Source organism: Thalia democratica, chromosome 1, assembly GCF_965202585.1.
Source record: "Thalia democratica chromosome 1, ktThaDemo2.hap1.1, whole genome shotgun sequence".
Classification (NCBI taxonomy): Eukaryota; Metazoa; Chordata; class Thaliacea; order Salpida; family Salpidae; genus Thalia; species Thalia democratica.
The window spans coordinates 48,435,078-48,449,207 of record NC_139165.1 but is presented as its reverse complement, the minus strand read 5'-3'; the positions used below and the strand labels follow the sequence as shown (position 1 = coordinate 48,449,207).

The 14,130-nt window shown below is 24.5% G+C and overlaps 1 protein-coding gene across 1 annotated transcript; it reads right to left on the bottom strand.

Annotated features, from left to right (window-relative positions):
* Positions 1 to 1,090: 1,090 nt before the first annotated feature.
* LOC145834145 (DNA replication factor Cdt1-like) lies at positions 1,091 to 6,731 on the bottom strand. The gene is made up of 10 exons (XM_082941506.1): positions 6,519 to 6,731; positions 5,601 to 6,040; positions 5,289 to 5,429; positions 4,921 to 5,033; positions 4,332 to 4,477; positions 4,102 to 4,202; positions 3,331 to 3,522; positions 2,877 to 2,981; positions 2,567 to 2,679; positions 1,091 to 1,798 (listed from the first exon to the last, which is right to left on the bottom strand). The coding sequence occupies exons 1-10, from the start codon at positions 6,700 to 6,702 to the stop codon at positions 1,555 to 1,557; spliced, it is 1,779 nt and encodes a 592-aa protein (XP_082797632.1). The 5' UTR covers positions 6,703 to 6,731; the 3' UTR covers positions 1,091 to 1,554.
* Between the last annotated feature and the right edge of the window lie 7,399 nt (positions 6,732 to 14,130).

Sequence of the window (14,130 nt, the reverse complement as noted above, 5' to 3'; positions counted from 1 at the left end):
TAATTTTCAATAAAACGTATCTACTAAAATCATATTTTCATTAAACAACAATTTTTTGCAACTTATTTAGTTGACGACTATACTGTTTTTTTTTTTTTAAAGTTTATTAAGCCAATACTTTATTCCAGTATGGTAAGAAACTATAAGGAAAAAATTCTAGATGAAAAACCATTAATTGAAGCGAAAAAAGCTGTTCTAACTTTCAAAATTTACTCAAAAATCTATTTTGATAAAAAAATATAGTTATATGTCTGTAATTTTAATTTTTCTCTTTTAATGTGCATGAAAGAATTTAAGATTAAAATAAAACAGTTAGTTATTATCTTTTTTATTTTATACATTCTAAATGTGTTAGTATTTAACTGTCACCGTAAGTATAGCTAGGATAACTGCTTCAGTTAAAATCTTAATTTAATACCAAATATCTAATGATATTACTGAATCAAAAAACTGCCAATTTAGATTAACAAAATTCTTTGCTAGTCGATTTACAAATTGAATTTTTCAATATAAGTATAAATACATTTTTTTTTTTTTAATTATCATATGTTTAAATAAAATTATTTCAAATTTACTGCATTTTATTAACAGCTGTTTAACACGACACTTATTTGTTATTGTAAAAAGCGTATAAATCCAAAAAGTATTTTCTTATATGCGAAATATAGAACTAAAATAAAATTAAACACCAAGTTTGTAACGAGATACGGTTTTATTGTCGCTTTATACATCCAATTTATTTTATAAAAAACACACACTCACTTAAAATTAAAAGGAGCTGCAAATTTTAATTAGCTTAGTCAGCAACAAACAACCTTTGAACCTTAACTACTTTTTAATATCACACAGGGTTTTACTAACTTAAATAAGAAAATATTCAACTACAAAACTACAATTTTAAGTTATAGTCGTATACTTTTAAGGCCTTTTTTAGTTAATCAAAATAACTTTTACTGAAGTTAATAGCTTTTTTCTAAATATAAAATTAATTGTTAATTGATTATAAACTATAAACATTATAGTTCTTACTCAGGAAAATTTATTCTTTTGTTAATTTGAAGGAACTATATCAAATATTTAATAAATTTTGGTACATAACATAACTGCATTAAAATTAGGTTTAATTAAGTGGGGAAACTGTTTAATTATTACTAAATACTTTAATTAGCTCTTAAATTTTTATACATATTAAGTCACTGAGTTTGTAGAAGCATAATATTTTTTGCAACTAAGTTTACTTACGTTAAAAACTTTATTGAAAGCATTAAAATACAATAACTATATTAAAATATAAAATACGCTTATAACTTCGAGTTAAAACACTTAAAATTTTATATTTCATGAAATATTTATAACAAGCTTAATTGCTGCAGAACACCATTTTTTACTAAACTTAAAAATTTATAAACTTAATTTTTGCAATACACCATTTTCGCTTAAAACTTTAAAAAATTGTCAAATTTCATTCACACCGGCGCTACAAAAAGTTCATCAGAAAGTATTGCTAACACACAAGGAAGACATTCGGGTGAAAAACAAACAGGCGTGAAAACGTCACGACAAGCTCTTTATCTTGCCATCGACGACCCGCTTCACCTGCTGAACCGACATGTCCAACTTCATTTTCTTGACGTACCTCGTGTCGCCGATGTCGATCACCTGCAGCCAGCCGTCGCAGTTGCCGACGAGCAGGTCGAGCAGCTGTTCGGTTTCGTGCATGGTCGAGTTGTGCGCGCTCGACAAGTGACGCAACATTTCCTCGTGCTTCAAGCAGTTTCTCTTCTTGCTTCTGTAGAACCTGTTTTGGTTGTTTGCTCAATTAGCAAGTTTGTTTTATTAGTATTTTAAAACAACAACAATAAATAAAACTGTTTGGGTCAGTAAAAAAACATGGCATAGCTCTATAAATTATGTTTAGTTTTGAGTTGGACAAGCTTAAAAACATAATTTTTGCTGCACTAGTTTTAAAGTTATATAATAAATTGAACAATTTAACACTTTCTTATCTTAAAATATTGTAACAATAATAATTTGTTATGAGTTATTATTTAAAGCTCATAAAATTCACTTAACTTTCAAGTATTTTATAAATATTTAAAATTACAAAAAAGTGAAATACTAAACAATAAGTTTTGTAAGTATTTTTGTAGATCTAAATGTTTATTGTTTCTTAGTTTGTAAACCACAAAAAAGTTAGAACATTTTTTTGGCTTTAAGCAGTTACTCATAAAATTGTTTTATTATTTAAGTTAAGTCTTTTTTGTTATTTATTTTTGAAAATATTGCTGTAAAAGTATTACACTTTATTTATAAAGAAAATCACTTTTGATTACAAAAAATTTTAGAAAACAACTTAAATACTCGCTGTAAAAGGCTACTGTTGAAAATAAAACTTCAGAGCTTTTAAACTTTAAAAATAAGTAATTTAATTCACTGCTTTTAATAAAAACACAACTTAGCCTGAAAATTTATACCAAATTAACTAAAAACTCATTAAAAAAAAACAACTTTCTTGTCCAGAAAGGAAAGTATTTTTTTATTTAATACGGAAATAAAAACAACTTACAAGCTTATTGAAAGAGCAATTCCTGGTAATTTTTCTAGCTGCTGCAATTTTTTCGAGCCAACGTGGTTGTTGATCATGTTCCTTATATTTCTGTTCTTTTCTTTTTCACGAACCTAAATAAAAGTATATACTTGAAAATAAAAACCAAGTTTTGCTGTTTTGTAGCAATAAACTGTAGTTAGTTGTTACTTTTGAGGTTGCAGATTATTAGCTACTTTAGTTTTTTTCGTGAGTTTGTTAAAAGTTTGTAAGAGTGGAAGTAATCTCATTTTTATTTCTATTTAAACGTTTATTTTTAAATTAAATTTACTCTTCTAAGCAGGGATTCCGGAACTTTCTGCAAAAACTTTGGCGTCTTTTCTACACTTTTCTCTTCTTCTTTTGCTTCAACTAACAATTTTTGGACTTCAGCAACCTATCAAAATAAATATTTATTTACTTTATTTCCTAGCATTCAATTAGGCAGAATTTTTTTTTGTTATTTATCTACAATAACGTCATAATAATTGTTGTACAATTTGTTTACCACTGTAATGTAACGTACAACTGAGTTATTTCGAATTTAAACAGCTGAGGATTACATCAATTGGCTATATGAAACAATTATACAGTTTTTATTTTTTAATTTTACAAAAAAAGTATATTAAAGTCCATAAAGTGGTTTCAGTGAAAGTTTATTTATTTAATCTAAATCTGCTTTATGTACATACATATACACACCATACTTTTGCTTGCATCTAAACCTAAAATATTTAAAAAATCACCTCTTTGTCTTTCTGATGTTTGGTTTCGATGAGCATCTTTCTGACGCAACTCGACTGACTGTTGAGCGAGTCGGCAGAAGGAACGGGCACGTTGGGTATTTGAACGGCTGATTCGTTCACATTGAAGTTTATGTGCCATTTGACCAGTTTCTCATGATTCAAGCCGTTGATTCCCTTGCTTACAAGAAATTTCTGAAAATTTTGTGTAAATGAATTATTCTTTTTAATAACATCATCTGAAAGTGTTATACTGAAAAGCTTTATAATTTTCATACAAGTTTCTTTAATTTTTAGTACTAGCACAAACTAGTATTATACAATCTGTGAAATTATATGTAAAATAAATTAAGATAACTTTCTCTAAACGTTCTACACAGGTTAAACTTGTTAGTTCTGGATATTTTAAACATAAAACTTCAAAACTTGCATCTAATTCTAACTTTTTTTGAATTAATTTTGAATTTTTCGAAACAATACTGATTAATTTACTATATTATTTTTCTAAAATCTTACAGACTATTTATTTGATGTTTATGAAAATAAAATACAAATTTAATCCATTTGACACATATATAAAGAATATTACTTATCATTACTTATGTACTCATCCAATATTAAAATGAAGGAATGATAGGCTTTTTTTATAGAAAATAATGAGGTCGTAAATAATGTAATATAATTATAAAACTTGAACAAAATATTAAAGCAGAAATCATCAACAAACCTTTAATATTATTATAAAACACAATAATCACATAAAAAAATACTAACTTGGTGTTCACATTTAACCAAGGCCAATAAATTCAGCTTGAATTGCTTCTTCCTTTTATTGCAAATCGTAAGATCCATCTTTTTTATGCCTTCTGACATCACTAAGTTTACAAAGTTTTTATCAGTTTATTATTCTACGTATGTACAAAATTAAAGTTTTCACTTAGAAAAATATCATTAGATTAAACAGTTTTTTATTTTGAACATTAGTTAAAACATAAATGTTTTACCTCCGCCATTGAAGATTGGTTTGATAATAATGTCATAATCTTTTCTAATATTACGACTTTTATAGCTTGTTACTTTTTCAACTTTCAAATCAAAGGCAGAAGGTAAAATGTATTTCATCTGGCCAAGTTGATGTTTTGTGAAATTTCTAAATTTATTTTTGATTCTTTAGTTCCAATGTATTTAGTTTTATCGCTTAATGGCTATTGCACTGATTTTAAGCATTTATGTTTAAAAATTTTAATTTTTTTATGTCATAACTCACAAAACTGAAGTTTATCAGTATTTTGATACTTAACCATGATCTTAGCTTAAAATTTACCGAGTGTTACTTAATAATAAATTTAATTTAACAATATGTTTAACACGCAGCTTTTATTTAAAACATATTGCTAGGTCTGATGTTATAATGACAGTTAATTAAGTTATATTAGTTCAGCTTTAAAATTAATTTTAAGTTTCATAAAAACAATTTTAAACAAGAAATTTATCAATTATTTGCTAAATATCCGAAACTTTATAAATAATAAACAAATTTAAAGTGTTAACTGTTTTTGCATACAGTTACATATATAAACAATATTAAATTACTTTTTACTCAGATTTTTCACAGATTCTCTAACGTTTGTCCAAACTGCTTTTTCTCCTCTGTTATTCAAAAATCTGAGTACAGTGTCAAATTTTTCGAATATCTCCAACAATGTCTGGGAAAAATAAAATTTATAATATCCAGAAACTAACATGTTAAAATAGGTAATTTTACTACATGTAGTTTTTAAAAAAATCAAAATCTACATTACTTCTCTGATATTAGATATCAACTAAAAACTACATTTAAGCACGACAAAATTATATTCAATTTTTCTATCAACACTAATCCATTTTGTAAAACTAAGTTTTTTAATAACATATTCAATAACACATTATACATAAACGTTTGATGAATATATGCAACAAACATTGTAAGCTCTGGGTAAAACCAATTGATTCTGGTCTGAAGTAGAATCCGCATTGTCAGCAGACATCATGAAATCTTGAAGTTCCTTATTTGTATGGATTGTTGTTTCCTCCGTGTTTTGCTCATTGACTTTTTGAAGCATCTATTCAAGTATTAAAAAATTACACATTTTTAATATTAAAAAAAGATATAAAATTATAAATTATCAGAAAGTATAAAAACTCTAAGATAATGTGTAAATACATGATAAATAAAACCATGAAAATAAAACTAGTAAACAAGAGACAGTAAAAATACTTCTATTTAAACCAACTTCTGATTGAGTTGGCATCTTTGGCATAGCTTGAAGCTTCTTTCTTTTTTTAATCTTCATTAAACATTCGCTAACGTCTAGTTTACGATTTGAAGGAGTTCTTAAAACTGAAGCATTGCCTTGAATTATTTTTTCTGGAGTGGAACTCACCTCAACTTGTTTTAAGGAATCATCCTTTGTCAAATTTTTATTTAAGGGTTTTTTATTATTTTCTAAGCTTGGTTGAAGTTTTTCTTCATTTATGGAAACTTTATTGGAAGTTATTTTAGTTCCAACAGCGTTTTGATGAACTTTTTTTTCAGCAGTATTTAAGTTATCATCTTTTGATTGCGTTTGATCAGCATCCCTAAACAAATTTCTCCTTTTTCTAGGAGTTTTTGGAGATAAATCATCACATCTCCGTTTCTTAGGTGTTTGCTTGGGTTTTGCTTGTAATAGATCTATTATTCATAACAAAAATTTATTATAAAATACTTTCGGGTAATGGTTTAAACACACTTTGAAAAATGGAAGTAAGATAAATAGAACACTTTCAAGGACCAATATCAACTTAAAACATTTATCATTAAAAATATTTAGTTAACTATTAATATAAAGTGTACTGAATATCTGAATTTTACCATTGTCTAAAGAGTACCTAAACAAATTTATTAAAAAATTAAAAAAAAACTATATCTGACAATTAACTTTTCTGATTTCTAAGTACAAAACAGGCATTAAGTTTTTATACTGTTTCTTTTTAACTATTTTTAAAGAAGTAGTTAAAAACTTATCTACTCAGTAAAAAACACATAAAAAGTTGGTTAAGTTTGTTTATCAAAGTTGATAAAATTTTTAGAACAGATAAAAAAAATTAATTTGTATTTCTAGTATTTAATCTTTTTATTATTAAATTAGTAAGCTAAAGAAATATCTTACCTCTTATATCACACCCCTTTCTTACCCTAGAAGATGAACTAGCTGGAACAGTTTCAATTACAACTTTTGGTGTTATAGTTTTTTCAACGGTAGTACTGATTTTATTTAACAAAGGCTTTTCATTTATGAGATCATGTTGGCTCTTCTTTTTTAGTCCAAAATGTCTTTTTAACTTAATGTCCATGACAACTTAAAAAATAAAATCAAAATAAAATGCACCTGGGATACATATAACATCAAGTAAAATACATAGTCTAAATTTAAGCTTCATAACCCTGATAAATATAATTTTAAGACTGCATATTATTGTCTGTAACCTTCAATACATTTTAGGAATAAAAACTCTTTTAACAAGGTTGCTAATAAATAAGTTTAAAACTGCTTAATTTTTTTTGCTAGGTTTTGTTCAACAACCAGAGAGTTATATAAAACTATTTTAACTACTGTGTAATGGAAAAAGTTAGATCCATAATTTAGAGTATTACTAATCAATAAACAATAAACTAGTTTTAAACTTTAAACATGAAATAAACAAAAATCAATGTATGAATATTTATTTTATATTTTTAAAATCAAATACTTTTACTACAAATATTAAGTAGTAATACGAAATCAAATTTAAGGTTTGTTGAAAATAATTCAACTTTTATTTGAATTCATACATGTTACTGTAATAGTGTTCAAACAGTTTGTAGGATTTCAGGATACAATTAAGGATTTTAGGAAAACTTATACTTTTCATAATGTTCAGATTAAACCTTTATACAAGGCAATTAAAAGTGTTAAAGGAACTAAAAAACTTTGTTTATTTAAACTGACTCTTGATAAGGTTTATTTATGACTCTAAAATATTGTGCTCAATAGATTTTAATTTTTTTTTTTATGCAATCAAAATACAATTTTTTTTACCTAATAAAACTTATTTTTTATTTTAAGCAACTTCCAACAGTTTTTAAAATACATAAGTAGCATTAAAAGCCTTAATTTTTTTGAAAATGCAAACATAAAATAGAAAAAATATTAGACAACACATAAACTTAAAACTTTGTATACCAGTTTTAGTCATGTGTTTGAAAGTGTTTAATTAAAGAAAAAAAAAACAAATTTAAGGTATTACATTTGTAATCTTGAGTTTATATTTATATACATCAATTTTAAAGTTATACTGTTTAAAAATAAAGTTGCTGTACATAAAAATTATAACTCACTATTGGTTAAGGTTAACTACATATTTAATTTAAATACAAAAGAAAAAATTTAAAATAAACAACTGTCATCAGTATAATTAGGAAATATATTATAAAAATTTGAGCTCTCAAACTCATAGCCAAAAAAGCAGTCAAATTTAAATTATTTTTTTAGTTTCCAAGAAAAATTGCAATGAAATAAATACGGTGCATATGTTTGTATTCTACAATCAGGATTTCCCAAAGTGAGCTATATGAACCCCTTATGGGCCATCACAGAATTTTAGGGGGCCATAAGCAGTAAAGAGGCCACAGGGGTCATAATTTGAAACTTACACTAGATATTCTGGAGTTGTTGATGAGGTGCAAAAAACTAAGGTCTTAAGCGTATTTAACAAAAGTTTTCTGAGAAATCTTGTTGTAGGGGGCTATAGCTATTTTTATTTCTTTTAAGGGGGCCTTAAGAAAATAAGTTTGGGAAACCCTATACTAGATACTTATTACAAGACAACTATATCTCAAAATAAATTTAAACTATTATATTCTATAAAAAAAAAACTTCAAGTTTAAGTTTTGAGCCTGACAAAGTTCAACATAATTTATGACTGAAAATGATGAAAACTCAACAAAACATTGCAATAAAACTAAAAATGTTGAAATTCAACAATAAATTTTATTTTGACCCTAAACAACAAGTCAACTGTACTAAAATCTTAACATGGAAAATATACTTCACATCTTGCAAAAAAATTAGCTTTGTAATGAGACACTATATAAAACCACAAGTTGAAAACTTAATCTGATAACTTCAAAATTAACTATACTTTATTAACAATCATTAAATGTATATAGAAAAACACTAATCAAGTTATTGTTTTTTATTTATTATTCTTATGATGTTAACTGTTTAATTAAACTATTACATGTACAAAATAGAATTTTTTATATATTAAACCTATAAATAGAGGTGTGCAAATTAAATATTTTAATTACAACCCGGTTTTGGAGACAGAAAAATTACAACCTTTTCAAGTAGAATAAAATATTAAATCTTAGTATTTAAATATAAAAGTTTAATACTTCATTCAACTTTAAAAGGTTGCAATTTTTCTGTCACCAAAACCGGATTGTAAATAAAATATTTAATTTACACACCTATATTTAAATAAGCTCTTTACATTCCAGTAAATTAAGCAATCTGTTTTAGTAAAGACAAATAACTTTATATTGAACCTACAAATTACTTTCAATTTATTAATTGTAAAAAATGTTGTTTTGAATTATACAAAAGAATATCTCATAATAAAGAAAATTGAATTTTTTATTTTGCTATTTTTCAAAGTGTATATACTTTTTAAGCAAAAATATTTCTGTACTATAATTTTTGTCAAACAAAATTTGTACACATAAACAGTTTTAAATTAAACAAACTTATTTTTATTTATAAGTTTTTTTTTGGTTGTTTTATAAGGTTTAAAAATTTAGATTATAAAAAAATAATCTTCATTAGCTCTAAGAAATTGTAAAAGAATGTGGTGTAGACTCAATAGCCAAAAGGTTTCTTCTTACACCAGGTCCTTTTACCAAATTTTTTAGGACTTTTTTATCGTTCAATAAACAATATAAATAAATAAATGTATAATAGAACTTTTTTTCTAACAAAAACATGTTTTACTTTTCAAAATTAAAATTTTGTATCAAAAATCATTACAAAAATACATTTATTAGTAAAACGTATTAAAGTAAAAAAAATATTACAAACTCAAAAACTGTTTTCATCATATGCTCAAATTCAAAGCTATTCTGGCAAAAAAACCTAACTTTAAAATAATAAGTTATATAAAAACAATTTTAAATGGAATATTTTGAACTTGTTATTTTCAACTAGATATATCACATTATCTTGCATAACATTTTAGATAGATAACAAACGAAACTGTGAAAGAAAACAATATGAGGGCAATATTTAAAAGAAAAATAATCAGAAGTAATTAAAAAATGATTACTTAATTAGTGACTATGCTATGCATATATAATAAACATAATTTACTTTACTTAAGAGTATACTAATTTTATAATTAAAGCAAATAAAAAAACTAATTATCAAATGTTAATTACTGCTAAACTCTATTATTAACTGTAAATTTTATCATAAAACTGATCATTGTGCTTGTTATGATATTATAATACTAATAACACTTAATTAAGTAATTCCATTGTGAATACTAATCTTAATAAAAAAAGGTTAAGAGATTTGGCTTAACTTATTAATACATTTATTAATTGATTTTTAATAGATTAGTTGAATTAATTACAAAAAATACCATTTTTAGTATCTTTATCTGTGCTTAAACTTACTTACTTAATATCTTATTTTAATTTTTAAATACCATTTGCAACTTAGTATGTAGAGATTACTCATTATTATGTTATATTTTATTTCACAAACATTTTCAAAACTGTATGATATCTTAATAATAATAATACTTATTGTTACTTTAGTTTTACTTGCTTAACTTTAAAGTTTGTATTTATTTGAATTTTTTCATACCTCATAATTTAACTTATTTTTTATCCTATTTTGCTAAACAAAATTTTTTCAAACTCATCTAATATTTTCCATTTGCCAATGAACTCGTACAGTTTTAAAAACGTTTGTGAAATAATATGTAAAACAAAGTTGAGTAATTTCTACATACAAATTGGCAAATGGTATATAAATATGTTCTAAAACCTTCCTATAATAGTACATTTTAATTTTTATTTATAAATCTGTATATGTAATATATTGAAATTTGCATGTAGTTTGTTGTTATTTATTTGCAGTCACCTATTGCAAATATATGCACTTGTTTGGTTGCGCACTTTCCTTTATTTGTGCTCACTCCTTTATTTGCGCACTCTTGTTTAGTTATGCACCTTCGTTCAGTTACGCACTTTTGCTTAGTTAAGCACTCTTGTTTAGCTACTTCGTTAAGAACTTTCAAAAATTAAGAAAAAAATATTTTTTATCAATATTATAAATTTATCATTTGTATGAGTAAACAATACATCTAATTTTTATACACAGGTATAATTCCTAACTCAACTCTATAGTTGCTATTTAAAATTTTATAATATATATTTAAATTTTTTTTAATGATAGACTTTTTATAATTTTACTAAATTTTGTTATCTACATGTTATGATTGTTAAATATTTAAATGTTTACAGTTTTTCTTTTCTAAATTTCTTAAACTCAAGGTTTTACCAGTTATTTTTTTGCTTAAATAGTCAAATTTTAGGTTTATCCAGGTTTTTGCAAGATTCTAGGCTTTTAGCAACTATAATGATGGGAAAATAATAAGAAAATTTAAAGTAAATACTTTGAATAAATATAGAAGGGATAGATTTTTTTGAACATTGAGATTTTTGCTTTTTTAGTTTGTGCCTTCCATAAAGAACCTATTAGAATCTATGGTTTTACTCATATTTTTTAGATGTCAAAGCCCGCCTTTATATCTTTAAATCAAACAAGTTACAGTATTCAATTCCTCAAAATATTTATAGCGTAAGCATTCATTACATTTATAAAACCATTATTTAAAGCTAATTAATTTAGCTAATATATTTTCTGACTCTCATTTAGCTACGCTGTGTTGTTTATTTCCGCACTTTTTTGTGAACACAATGTGAGTAGACTTGTAAGAGGTGACTGCATTGCTATTTTCATTAAATCTATCACTGTAATACTTAAAAGATATGAACAACATTTAGTGTTACTAAAGCATGATACTATTTTTAATTTACTTATTTTCTCTAAATAGATTCAATATTATAAAAGAAAAAACAGTTAAAAATAAACAGTTATAAATAAACAAAATGATAAGTATTCACTAAAATGTTGTTAAACTAAATTCGTTAGCAGTAGGGTGCTTTTAAAAAATGCATCTGTTGAGTTTTTAAATGGATTTTTTTGACAAATGAATTAATAAACAACTTGTGCAAATTTTCTGCTAATTTTGAAGTATTTTCACAGAGGTATTTTTCATTTTCTTAACATAACCTCAATATTAACTGTTTTGGACCCAAAAACTAAACCTTAGAGTTTTTAGCTGAAAACTATTTTATATGTGGTAATTATAACAAGAGGTTTAAAAGAAAGTTTCACAGAGGCACTTCTTTATTTCTGAAAAAATAAATTTGAAAAAAAAAACTACATGAAATAAAAAAGCTTGTATTCTTGGGTCTTATATAGTTTATTTTTCTTGTTTTCAGAAGATCAAAAACTAGACACAATGAAAATTGTTTCTTAATCAGCTATTATTTTGCATAAGCTAATGTTGTGATATTTGCCAAAAAAAAACTAGCTAGAAATTCAGAGTGAGCTTTTTTATAAGATTTCCAATGAAAAGTGTTCAGTATATCAATAAAACAAAAGATAAGGTTAATAGGCCTTCTAAATGCTTTACATCTTGTTATTAGTCACTTATAAGTTTGGTACTATATAAAACTCTATAAAAAAAATCAATATCCCTTTAAATTTATTCAAGTTTAGAACTCTAACTGTTATGCTTTTAAACTTAAGATTTTTGTTTTCTATTAAAAAAAATATCATCAACAATTGGTTATAGAATTGACTTTTGTAAAATTTCTGTCCAGCACTAGGCAAAAAAAAGACTAAATCAAGCGAATTAATTGTTTCTTTTGAGTTTTTAATATTTATCCTTTATCCAAGGATAATGCAAAATCAAAATTATCCAGCAAAATAAATTAAAGCTCTAAAACCTAACACAGTACAATAACTGAATATGATTGCTCTGATATTTTTATCAAAACTGTTGATGTTATTTTCATAAATCTTAATTATTGCACTTAAAGTTTAAGTTATATTTTTAAGCAGAGCAAGCACATGGCAAAAAATTCTACTTAATTATTTAAAATCAAATACAAATTTCAAAACAAAAAAATGTTGAGATAACAAATATTAAACACCTAACCACCTCAATTCTATTTAAACTTTAACAAAAAACTAGCTTGAGTTATTGAAATGGTTTATTATCATTTCAAAACTGCAATCAATTTTAACCTAATTATTTCTAACGTAAACTAACCTGATCATTTCAAACTCAATCATATATAACCTGATCATTTCTAACTCAATCATTTCTAATCTGATCACTTCTAACCCAATCATTTCTAACCTGATCAGTAATTTTTTTGTCTTTCAGATTTATTTTAATAAGTGTTTATTTTGAAACCAAACTAATGTTAAAAACATGTTTTTATATTGAAATATAGTTTACTTTAAAAAAAAAAAAAAAACTTTATGTTTATAAAGACTTAATTAAATTAAATTTAAAATAATGATTATACTTTAAGGGAATAGGAGGAATAAAACAATTTTTATGAAACTAAATCTTTTTAATATAGTTTTTACTAAGCTACAAGATACTTTTTACATATCATAAAAATTCAAAATAATTTTTAAGATATAGCCGGTCAAATTCGGAGGCAGCAATAGGATCTTTATGGGAGGCGCAAACTAAAACAGCAAGCAACTAGAAATTACTAAAAATATATATTCTCCTTTGTTTTTTGAGATAACTACGTCAAATTTTTGGGAAGTATTCCTTGGTATATTTGAAAACAGAAACTTTATATAAAAATAAACAAGAAAAAACTGTTTTTTTTTTGTTTTTTTGTTATAAAATTTTTATTTTTATTTTTTAAATATTGCAAGGAAAAATTCCTGAACATTAGAGGAAGTTATCTCAAAAAACGTAGGGAGAAGATAGATTTTTAGTGATTTCTAGTTGTTTGCTGTTTTAGTTTGCACCTCCCATAAGGATCCAATTGTTGCCTCCAACTTTGACCGGCTGTACCTCAAAAATAATTTTGAATTTATATAATCTGTAAAAAGTATCTTGTAGCTTAGTAAAAACTATATAAAATAATATCAAATTTCAAAAAGTGATCATTTTATTTAAAAAAATTTTTTAGTATCTTTTGCTTGTAATTATAATTATTCTAACTATAATATTTTTTACTAGTTATTTAAAGTGCTTTTTTTCTTCTTATTTTGTTTGTGCTTACATTTTTTTATTTTTTTTTAATAAAGTAAATAAAATTAATAAATATATCAACATAAGTTTTAATTTAGTTGCACTTAAAACAATTTAAATTGAACAAATGATAATACTTTACATATATTAAATAAACTTGACTGAAAATTTTTAAGAAGATTAACTAGACAAGATTTGATCATCCTTGTATTCCTTGTATTAACAAACAAGTCTGTTAAATTGATATTGTTTTTTTATGCTCTAGGTCTAGGTAGATATATAAATAAAAGGTAGACGGTCAATAGACATTACATGCTTTTACAGTTTTTTAAATTGCATAACTGTTTTATAGGTTTTATTTAGAAATTTTATATCTGAAAT

Coding starts and splice junctions, on each gene's coding strand:
- LOC145834145 (XM_082941506.1), bottom strand. CDS start 6,702: ATGGACATTAAGTTAAAAAGACATTTTGGACTAAAAAAGAAGAGCCAA. Junction 5,034..5,288: donor TTTTACCCAGAGCTTACAAT/GTTTGTTGCATA, acceptor TATTTTTCCCAG/ACATTGTTGGAGATATTCGA. Junction 4,203..4,331: donor ACCAATCTTCAATGGCGGAG/GTAAAACATTTA, acceptor TTGTAAACTTAG/TGATGTCAGAAGGCATAAAA.